Here is an 11,279-nt window from a genome sequence, read left to right as displayed (position 1 = left end):
TTATTAAAATTTGAGGAGAGATAAGAAGAAAAATGAGGGAGAAGAATTGTAATTTATAAATTATTAAATTTTTATTTTAAAAGATTAATTTATTTAAAAAGGCGTGCGTTCTAATATTATTATATAATTGTAATTATATTTATACTTACACAATATTAAACTCGATATTTTACCCTTAATTTATAACCATCTATGTGATAAATTCAAAATATTGAAAATTTAATGAGAGGATTATCTCTTATTTTGCTTTTTGAGATTCATCGATGCTTTTATGATTTGAATTGAAAAGGCTTTTCTACATGTCAATCATGTGATTTTCGGATTTTAACAGAGTAACAGTTATCTATCAATCAGGGTCGCGGCATTGCGTTAAATTCTGCATATTTCAATAATGGTTGAGCTGGATATAATCGAGCAAATGATCCAGCTGAGATTGCCCCGTCACCAAGAAATCAAGCTTGGACGCTCCTTTTTTATAATGTAAAAATATTCTTGCATTTTTCAATGCATTCACGGCGGGCTGCAAACTGAATGAATGAGAGGCATTTCAAAGAGTAAAGAAGGGAGTCTCTACTGTGGAGTAGGATATTTTGCTCCATCAATGAGGATTGTATTTTTACTGTTTATTAATTTTTTAACAGTATTATCTGCTGCAGAAATAATTTTAAATAGCGCGTTATAAATTTTTTATAAAAATTAAAATATTAAAAATTTAATCTAATAATTAAAAAATAATTGTCTCTATCGAAAAAATAAAATAGTTTACTCTGTTATAAAGATTTCCGAGTAAAGAATCATATAAGATTTCTATAGGTAGTGACGAAGCTAATTAAGGCCTAAAAGAGACTGTAGCCCCGAGTGTTCTTTTAAAATTTATTATTTTGTCCTATTTCTTCTTATTTATGTCTTTAAGTTTGATATAAGATTTATATTATTTTGCCCCTTTAAAATTTTTCTAATTCTATATTTTAGGTAAAATACTAATATATTTTCATTTACACTGTCAATTTTTACTTCTAATAATCCTCTATTACACAATTAATTTAGTTTAAAATTTTTGTTTAATTCAAACTCCCCTGATTTTTTTTTTTTGGCTTTGTCACTGCCTGTAGAAGAACAATATAGAGGTTTTTTTCCCTCAATAACAACACGTTTAGATGTATGTGCATTACTAATTTTAATCATTAAATGAAGAAAACAAACCATCGAAACCTTTCTATAAAAAAAAAAAAAAAAAAGATTGTCATATTCTACTTGCAAAAGTTAAAAAACTCTGACCACTTAAATTGGGTTTTTTTCATCATTTAATGGAATTGCACACATTATTTCCAAATAAATGTTTAGATGTATTGGTCTGTTTAGTTCGTTGATTCGAGTTTTTAATTTGAGTTGAGATGTGATTTTATGTGAGAATTTTTTACTATAACAAAAAAGTTAGATGTGATTGTTTTTTAGAGCGTTTTACTGTAACAAAACTCGAATTCTAAACTCGAATTAGTGAATTGAACGGATAGTGTCATTCGTGAAGAGTTTTTGTTCAATTTCAGGGAAATTGGTATATTTCTGTCACATCTCCTTGATTCGCTTTCAAATTTTCAATGGCTTGACTAATTAGTAAATAAACTAGTGCGTGCCAATCTCTAATGTTAAGTAACCAAGCGACTCGTGCGTGATTTGGAGCAATTAATTAGAGCAGTCTTATTGCTGTTGACCTATCCTTTGGCAACTTCTAATCATCTTAGATCCTTCCTTGTCATTGTGTATAGTGGCCTACCGAGGTCTTAAAAGTTATTGGGACCATGAATTAGGAGCCAATTCCAATAGGTCTTTAGTTGTTGGGCGTCAAGTTGCTTTGAAATCATGAAATGGAATAAATGTGCATAATTTTTTATAAAAAAAAAATTAGTGAATTTATCCTTAAAAATATACAGTCTGAATTTTTATCTCATATTTTTAATTAATATCCTTGTTAATATAATTATTTGATTAAAAATAATATTAAGCAATAATAAAAAAAATAAAAATTAAGACCTCATATACTCTTAAATAATATTTGTCAAGATTTTTCTAATTTCTGTACAAAAGCCCACTTGACTTTTCATGAACTCATTTCTATGTGTGAATTTTGTGTTTGGCGCATGTGAATTGAAGGTGAGGTGGATGTTCGTTTAGTTTGTTGATTTAAAATTTTAATTCGAGTTGGAATGTAATTTTATGTGATAATTTTTTATTGTATTAAAAAAGTTAAGGTCTCGCTCATTTTACCTATTCGAGTTTAGAATTTGAGTTTTGCTACAATAAAAAGCTCTCAGAAATAGTCACATCTAATTTTTTTGTTACAGTAAAAAATTCTCATATAAAGTTACATCTCAACTCGAATAAAAAACTCAAATCAGCGAACTAAACGGGCTCTAAATGTGACTATTCTTGAGAGCTTTTTACTCTAAAAAAATTTAAATTTTAAATTCAAATCGGTAAAATGAGCTGGACTTAGACTTATAAGAAATGTGATTGGATAATGCTTTGGTATTTGACACTCATACTGAGACCCTTCTAAATGTGACTATTCTTGAGAGCTTTTTACTCTAAAAAAATTTAAATTCTAAACTCAAATCGGTAAAATGAGCTAGACTTAGACTTATAAGAAATGTGATTGGATAATGCTTTGGTATTTGACACTCATACTGAGACCCTTTGGTCGATCAAGGAACCAGCATTGGGACCCACGTCCTAGCATAGTATCTTCCCTTCATCTCTTTATTCCTCCAAAGATTCTTGCCATATTGCCAAAAAGTGGACAAATATAAGTGATTCTACCACCCTTTACTCTTTTTTGCCACCCACTTGGTGGTCAAATGGCATTCCGAGGAAAAGTACTAGTTTTAGTCTTGAGATTGATCATGCGAGAGAATGTTATGTCCTAATGAAAATTAAGATTAATTTTCATGTGAGAGGATGTACTTATTGTAGTGTAGTTTTTAAATGTTAGGTCATATGATAATTGTATGAAGAATAAATAGCATTCGACAAAATTTGATAAAAATCTTATAGTAGCTCAAAAGCTTAAAATTAAGACTAACGTTAACATACTCTTCCTAGCCTTATTTAAGGACCTGTCTCAAATACCGAGAGAAATATTAAGTGAAAGGCACAGCATTTGAACCTTTGACTATTAATCGAGTCACCACAATCTTTTCCTACTAAGCCTTAATAATCCATAGTGTCTACAAAAGTATTTAAAGGTCACAAGTAAATACTCTAATATTTTAAAATTCTTAAGTTTTTAATGTCTTTATTTGATTCACATCTCAATTTGATTTTGATGTGATGTCATATTAAAAATGTAAATATCCTATCATATAGAAGTCTACGTTTTGTTTTATGCATGACGAAATTATGGTCTTTTGCTGAAAATACGGATTCATTTTCTACCTCACGATAAACCATCTTTTAATTGGTCAACAAATATTCAAAAGCACTTTCTAACGTCTCGTTGAACACTGATGTTGTACTTAAAGTAATTCTCCACGTACGCCCCCCTTTACCTAGCCTTTCCATTCATTTTACTGAGCTTAGGAGAAGACTAATAAAGAGGACATGAACAAAGGCCAATTACTAATAGTAAGTCATGTGATTTTCAAGAAAGTTATGGTAGTTGATTTGAAATTGAATAAAATGTAATTTAATTCCACCCCATATTCACTCTACTACTCATTAAAATACTGATTCATAGATAGATATGTGTACCGTATTCAAGAGTTTGGCACTAGCTAGGAGTGAACACAAGAGACGACAACAAATGAGTATTTACACATCTCAACAAACACCAATAACATCATTTGACTAGTAAATAGAGCAATTAACAACCATAACTTAGAAATTTGGAATACAAAAGAAGATAATCACATTAGGCCAAAGAAAACACAAATAAAATCATACGTCCCAATTCTAAAGTCGCCTTTTTTTTCCCCCCCTTGGGAGGTTAGAGTGGGAACAACATGGACATGGTGGGGTCCCTCTTTAGCATAATTTTGGTGGTATTATTTGCCACAACAAAAGCATGACATCTGAAGCGTAAAGTTGGTTCCCACCCCACACTTATCCATCTGATCTTACATATGTATCTTTTATTCTCTTTTTTTTTTATAATTATTTTTATTATTTTCGGTTTTGTTCTGTTGCCTTGCCCTGTGTGGGCCGTGGGCCCCCACCACTCTCCTCAACCACGTGTCCACACCTCCGGGCTTCGCAAAGCCCCCGTATCGACGGCCCGTATTCCACTTCGCGTCTTCGTCAGGGTACCCATCGCCTCCTCCTAACCTGTTTCTATCGTCCTAACCACCCATCCGTCCTTTTCCGTTTTAGCCCTTAATGGCGGGGTTAATTTCGTCATTTGCAGACTCCCAAAACGACTAATCAGCCCCCACCATAAAACTCGTCTCTATTGGCCCCTCATCCCATCATCGCATGCACGCCTCGTAGACAATCTCCTCTCCCACCCCTTATATTATAGTTATTGTTATTATTATTATTATTATTCTCTCAACTCTCCGATGCTCATTTTAAACAACATTTTCATTTCACCACTCTCTTAGTCTCTCCTCTTCTTTCCAAAATAAGAACAAAATCATACAATAGTTTTTTTGTGGTGAAGCCTGCTAGGGTTTTTCCTCTTTTGCAGGACTTCAATGGAGAGTACCGACTCCTCGGCGGGATCTCAACATCATCATCAACAACAACAACAACAACAACAACAACAACCGAACCTTCCGCCGGGGTTTCGTTTCCACCCGACGGATGAGGAGCTTGTTGTCCACTACCTCAAGAAGAAGGCTACGTCAGCTCCTCTTCCGGTCGCCATCATCGCTGAGGTTGATCTCTACAAGTTCGATCCCTGGGAGCTTCCAGGTATCTATAACTCAATCCAAATTTCACGAAAATAAGGAAAAAAAAAAGTATTAATTTATATAATTCATGTTTTTATGGAGAATTAATAATTAATTTTGCAGCTAAGGCGACGTTTGGGGAACAAGAATGGTACTTTTTTAGCCCGAGGGACCGGAAATACCCGAACGGGGCGCGGCCGAACAGGGCGGCGACGTCGGGGTACTGGAAGGCCACCGGGACGGACAAGCCGGTGTTGACATCGGGCGGAACTCAAAAAGTCGGCGTCAAAAAGGCTCTGGTTTTCTACGGAGGAAAACCCCCAAAAGGGATTAAGACCAACTGGATTATGCATGAATATCGGCTTGCAGAGAACAAGGCCAATAACAAGCCTCCTGGTTGTGACTTGGGCAACAAGAAGAACTCGCTGAGGGTAAATTCGTCCGTACAAAATTCCCGATTACAAAACCACGATGCCTTTGTCTGAATTTATGCCTGATTTTTTTTTTTTTTTTTTTTGGTTAATTAGCTTGATGATTGGGTGTTGTGCCGGATTTACAAGAAGAACAATACAAATAGGCTATTGGATCATCAGGAGAGGGATCATGATTCTATTGATGACATGTTGGGCCCCATCAATCAGTCTCATTTGAGCAACTTGGTGGGCCCACAGAATATTGGAAAGCTGCAACAACAACTACCAAAGTCCGCGACACTATTAAGCTACGGGAGTGCGCTAAGCGAAAACGACCACAATCTGTTCGACGGAATGCTCAGCTGCAGCAACGACAACGGAATTAATATAAACGCCGCCGCCGCCGCCGCCGCCACCACAACTACCGCTTTAGCCTCTTCCTCGTGCTCTAAACAACAACCCGATCATCATCAGCTTCCGATGAAAAGGGCAGTGCTTCCGGGGATGTACTGGAACGACGTCGTCGACAACGATGATGACGGCAGTGGGCCCGGCTCGTCGTCGACCAAGAGGTTGCAGTTGGATCACGACTGTTTAGGGACGGGGACGGAAGGCAATAGCCACGCGAACTCGTTGGCGACTCTGCTCAGCCAGATTCCCGCCCAGACGACGTCGTTGCACCAGCAATCGGTGCTCGGAGGTTTGGGAGATGGGCTCTTCCAAAGACCTTTTCAATTGCCGGGGATGAATTGGTTTTCTTGATTCATTTTCGGGGAAGCGCAGGCTGCTGCTACTACAAATACATGATCTCATTATTTATGCCTAACCTGCGAGGACTTAAAACGTTGAAGGTATATTTATATATATATATATATATGTATATATATATATGTATGTATACAGATTGCCACCAGCCAATTGATCTTATTATATACACTAAAAATATAAATTGATATAAATAGTCAATAAGTTGTAAAGATTTGGATCGAGTATGGAGATTTTGCTGTTAGGAATTTATAGCAGCTATACATATAGTTAGAGTGGCCTGAAAGTCCTGAGTTGATTGGCCAATTATTTCAGTTATACGCAATAGATATTTTTTCAGAAAGTTCCCTATATATAGATAATTGATACACATACTCTCTCTCTCTCTCTCTCTCTATATATATATATATATTATACTTGTTAGTGAGGTGCTTTTGATGTAGAAAGTATAAAGCAGATGAACTATATATGATCGATGTATTTCTTTAGCTAGGTGATTGAACACTTGAATGATCTTGTACAGTTGTTGTAATTGTGGAATATGCTGCTACACACATTTGAAGAAGATAATAATCAAGTATTATAATTTGTATATTAATTACATCTTATCCTTTTGATATTCATGCTTCTTGGGACCCATATTTGGGAGATTAGTTTGCCTTTTTTATTTGTAAATTGTTTCTTTTGCTCTAATTTGCTAGTAACTTGATTTCCATACAAAAAATAATAAAACAAAAGTGGTGACACAGCAAAATGGATAGAACGGGATTTTACTGGCTTAATCGGACGGAAAATTCCTGAATCCACCTAAAAGCAACCACATAAGAGTAAAGTTCCCAATTTGGAGAGAAAACACAAATTTAGTATTCAATTCTCAAATATTCAAAGTCTTCCTATTATATAAGCAATGCGGCTATTTATAGCTCACATAGAAAACGATAGCAAAATAACAACTGATATAAACGACATATTGATAACAAAACTAAACTAAACTAATAAATGATGATACAACTAAAATAAACGACTACTATATCAAAAACTCCCTACATCAGTTCATCTCGCCTATGAAAAAGAATTCGACCTCGAGCTCGGTAGAAGCACTCAGAAGGCAAACGTGATGTAGCAAACGAAACCAATAGTGGCAAAACAAAAAAAAAAACAAAAAAAAAAAAAACTCGCTTAAGCTTGTGCAAGTGGAAGACCCCAACCGAAAAGTTTCGCCGTATCTCATCCCAAATCTACAAAGGCACCAAGACAATGCTCCAACGAATTGCCGCAAAATTCCAAACCCATCGCCGTTGATGCCCACTTGAAGTTTTGATATTGAACTCCTCAAAATCAATCCCTAGTGCTCCAGAAAATTGGCTGACAAGAATATGCTAACGGATTCGGTGCTTCAGAAAATAATTCTCTTGAGGGTTGATTCAGTACTTGCATTAGTATGAGCTCCGATTCATGAATTTATTTTATGAATCATTATCCATTAAAGAATCAATAGTACTAAAGGATAAACATGTAATAAGAGAGGATAATGGATTTCATCTATCTCTAATTATGATTATTTATGTATGATTGATTTATATGTAATGACTATATCAAATGGATACTTCATAGTTTGGAAGTAAATTATATCAATAATTACGAGAGTGCAATTCCAAGTTTATAGTTGAGTAATTTTGGAATTAATAGAATTAATTAATTAATTAATTAAAGAGTTTTAAATAATTACTAATTTTATTGGAGCTCAGAATTATAAGTCCATGAGTCCCCGTGTCGTTCTTGTAATTCTACCATACACTAAGGGTAAAATGAGAATTTTAAAATTTTAGAATTCTAAATAAAACACTCAAAAATAATTAATTGAATATTAAATAATGTGATTATTTAATTTGAATTTTGGAATACACATATGATGAAGATCACAATTGTCACGGGACCAACATTGTAGGAATTCCTCTGGGATTCAGTTGCTTGTTCTCTAAGTTATCCAATTGATTTCTTTAATAAGTTATCCAATTAGAATTCAAATTAAATTAAGTTTGACATTAATAGGAATTTGAATTTTAGTCAAAATTGGGCAACTAGATAAAAGAGAAATTTTGTTGCCTCCTTATGTACAATAGGCGCCAGCCACAGGGAGCTTAACCTTGTGGTGGCTGAATTTTATCTACAGTAGGAGAGAGAAAATTGTTCCAAAATTAAATAGGAATTTTCTTTGATTTTAAATAGGATTTAAAATTAAATATTATATCTTATTTTCTAAAACCTTATCTTAAAATATAAGATATAATTTCTCTAGGACTCTAAGACGTACTCTATAAATAGGAGACTGCAGAAAATTAGAGAACACAATTTTTTTCTCCCTTCCCCTATGTGATAGTGTGTAACATGCTAGTTACGGGCGTGTAACATTCTATCAGACAGTGTGTAACATGCTAGTGACATGTGTGTAGCTTTTCCATTCCCTCCCCTATAGGTGGCGTGTGCCTAGTATAGGCATGTAACACGTAGTTGGTTAGCATGTAACCTACTAGATGTGGGCATGTAACCTTAGAGAAAAAGAGAAGAAAAGTTTTTACAAATTTCTAGTTCCACGTCGTGCATGAGTTGGTGATAGGCGTGTAACATGCTAGTTACGGGCGCGTAACATTCTGTGAGATAGTATGTAACATGCTAGTGACATGTGTGTAGCTTTTTCACTTCCCTCCCTACAAGTGGCATGTGCCTACTATAGGCATGTAACACGTAGTTAATTAGCATGTAACCTACTAGAGGTGGACATGTAACATTAGAGAAAAAGATAAGAAAAGTTCTTACAAATTCCTAGTTCCACGTCGTGCATGAGTTGGTGTTCGTAGAAGACTTGAGTGTTTTGAGTGCTAATACTATTTTGTTTCAAGTGTGCCCACACACACGTCTTTGTAGATTCAAGAAATTGACGAAGAAGATTTTAGTATTCCAAACAAGTTTAAAATGAGGATCATTCGTGGTGAAAAAATTTAAATTATCGACCTAATCGTTTGTTAGGTAAATTTATTCATAAATAAATTTATTTGCACATAAGTTAATGTATTCTATAAAATATCTTAAAAATTTATTAAAATTTTTATTATACACAATCCGTTAAATACACACTTCCCATAAAAAATGATTTTGAAAACCAGCAGAATAGACTGCTTAACAACCAAATCAACACTTATTATCCTCAAATTTCAATTTTCCAAGTTCTGTGCCCATGGTTTCAACTTCTCCCTCAACTTGATATTTTTGTTCACTTTGCATCTCATCAAATATTTCAGGACCACATTGATCATCCAAAGCCTCACTTTTCGTCACATCCAAGGAATCCATAAGCTGATCGCCTTCCTCAAACTTAGTCAAACCATAGCCTAATGTATCACAAAAGTGATTTTTATTCTCTTCGTATTCAAACCATTCAGAAACAAATGTCATCATATCAGCAAGGGTTGTGGGTCTACCTTTTGGTAAGCCTGGCTTGGATTTCTACATAAAATTTGGGCCAAATTGATTGTTCAGCTTGTGAAAGAAATCAGCATCATTTTGCTTATTAGATTCAGCAATCAGCGTTGGGCAAAATAATTTGCTGAACTCACTGATCTGATTTGGGCCAATTGGACCGTTGGGCTCATTAAGTTGAAGTGGGTCATCTTGATCTTGGGCTAGATCAACCTCTCTAAGCCCATATCGCTGAACATCATCAGAAGGTCGTGGAGAAGAGACCTTCAAACAGAATACGGCGTTGCCTTGTGCCTTGCTTAAATCGTTCGCGCTGTTCCAGCTGGGATCACCGCCCTCGTCGCTGGAGTCGCCGCTGAAGCTTGGATCGACGGTGAATATGGCGTCGCTGTCGGAGCCATTTGAACCTGAGGCTGTCGCACCGGCTGGGTGGCGCACGGTTTCGGAAGGCCGTGAGAGTCTCGCGCTGACTAGTTTCGGGCGGTGGTGCTCCGTTTTTCCGGATTTGTCTGTGCTGCCCGTGCCACAGCTAAAGGCGCCCTCTGGCGAAGTCTGCCGACTGTTCTCCCTCACGTAATCGCGCCCCAAATCCGTCCTCTCTATTCGGCGGTTCTGCTTCCTCGTCGCACCCAAGGAATTCGCCGCACCACTCTCGTTGTCCACGACGCCGCCATTCGAATCTGTCGTCGCCGTAAAAGCCACAATTGGACTGGAGCTTAAGTGTTTGATTTGCAGATCGGTGGACATGAAATTTTGCTTCAATGTTTCTCGCATTTTCTACCAACTTCTAATCCTCTTTTTCTCCTGAGATTCTCTTTGTTTCTGCAACTTTTCCCACCAATAGACAACGTAGCCTCTGAATTGAGAAGCCACCAGAAAAGCTTGGTTTGTCATCTCTACATCTATGTTATTGAAAAATTCATCCACAATTTCAAGCCATTCACTGAATTTCCTTTTATCAAAAACTCCTCTAAAGTTAGGGATCTTGAATCTAAGTGTTGAATCTTGCTTTATGGATTTGGATGTATCTGGAATTTGAGATTTTTGTGCAGGTTGTTTCGAACTTGGTTGATAGTGGTGGTAGGGCTGGTGAATCTGGTGGTGTTGGTTTTGGTGTTGATGGTGGTAATGGTAGAGGTGGTAGGAGTAAAAGTCATGGTGGTGGTGGTGGTGACAGTCGTAAGATGACGAAGATGGTGGAGGTGGAGAAAAGGTTCGTTGGTGGGCACTCTACCGTCGAGATCCGTAACTCCGGTAATGTGAAACTTCAGGCTCATCGGCGTAGAAGTGGCTCCAATCACCGATTATGCTGTCGAACTCCGGGAAAGACCGAGAGCTCTGATACCAACTAACGCAACAGAAGGGATAAAACAAGATTTTACTGGCTTAACTCGGACGGAAAGTTCTGGAATCCACCTAAAAGTAATCTCATAAGGGGAAAATTCTCAATTCGGAGAGAAAACAAAGTCTACTATTTAATTCTAAATATTTAAAGTCTCCCTATTACATAAATAATGTGGCTATTTATAACTCACATAAAAAAAATATAGCAAAATAATAATTAAGATAAATGACATATTAATAACAAAATTAAATTAAACTAATAAACGACGATATAACTAAAATAAACAATTACTATATAAAAAATTATCTATGTCAATTCACTCCATCTATGAAAAAGAACTCAACATCGAGTTCAGTTGAAGCACTTAGAAAGCGAACGTGATGTAGCAACCCC

The 11,279-nt window shown here is 35.9% G+C and overlaps 2 protein-coding genes across 2 annotated transcripts; one reads left to right on the top strand and one right to left on the bottom strand.

Moving 5' to 3' along the window:
- Positions 1-4,552: 4,552 nt before the first annotated feature.
- On the top strand, positions 4,553-6,428 carry LOC21389500 (NAC transcription factor 56). The gene is made up of 3 exons (XM_010091200.2): positions 4,553-4,908; positions 5,010-5,317; positions 5,414-6,428. The coding sequence occupies exons 1-3, from the start codon at positions 4,689-4,691 to the stop codon at positions 6,059-6,061; spliced, it is 1,176 nt and encodes a 391-aa protein (XP_010089502.1). The 5' UTR covers positions 4,553-4,688; the 3' UTR covers positions 6,062-6,428.
- Positions 6,429-9,406: 2,978 nt separating this feature from the next.
- Positions 9,407-10,318, bottom strand: LOC21389499. Its single transcript, XM_024177300.1, has 2 exons — positions 9,544-10,318; positions 9,407-9,453 (listed from the first exon to the last, which is right to left on the bottom strand). The coding sequence occupies exon 1, from the start codon at positions 10,313-10,315 to the stop codon at positions 9,569-9,571; it is 747 nt and encodes a 248-aa protein (XP_024033068.1). The 5' UTR covers positions 10,316-10,318; the 3' UTR covers positions 9,407-9,453; positions 9,544-9,568.
- Positions 10,319-11,279: the final 961 nt, after the last annotated feature.

This window comes from Morus notabilis, unplaced genomic scaffold, assembly GCF_000414095.1.
Source record: "Morus notabilis unplaced genomic scaffold, ASM41409v2 Scaffold2146, whole genome shotgun sequence".
NCBI classification, from domain to species: Eukaryota; Viridiplantae; Streptophyta; class Magnoliopsida; order Rosales; family Moraceae; genus Morus; species Morus notabilis.
The sequence above is the reverse complement of the archived record's forward strand: the minus strand, read 5'-3'. Positions and strand labels throughout refer to the sequence as shown.

What these genes read in the sequence shown, in the direction of transcription:
- LOC21389500 (XM_010091200.2), top strand. Translation starts at nt 4,689, where the DNA reads ATGGAGAGTACCGACTCCTCGGCGGGATCTCAACATCATCATCAACAA. An exon ending in CGATCCCTGGGAGCTTCCAG is followed by an intron (nt 4,909 to 5,009) that starts GTATCTATAACT and finishes TTAATTTTGCAG; the next exon opens with CTAAGGCGACGTTTGGGGAA. An exon ending in ACAAGAAGAACTCGCTGAGG is followed by an intron (nt 5,318 to 5,413) that starts GTAAATTCGTCC and finishes TTGGTTAATTAG; the next exon opens with CTTGATGATTGGGTGTTGTG.
- LOC21389499 (XM_024177300.1), bottom strand. Translation starts at nt 10,315, where the DNA reads ATGCGAGAAACATTGAAGCAAAATTTCATGTCCACCGATCTGCAAATC.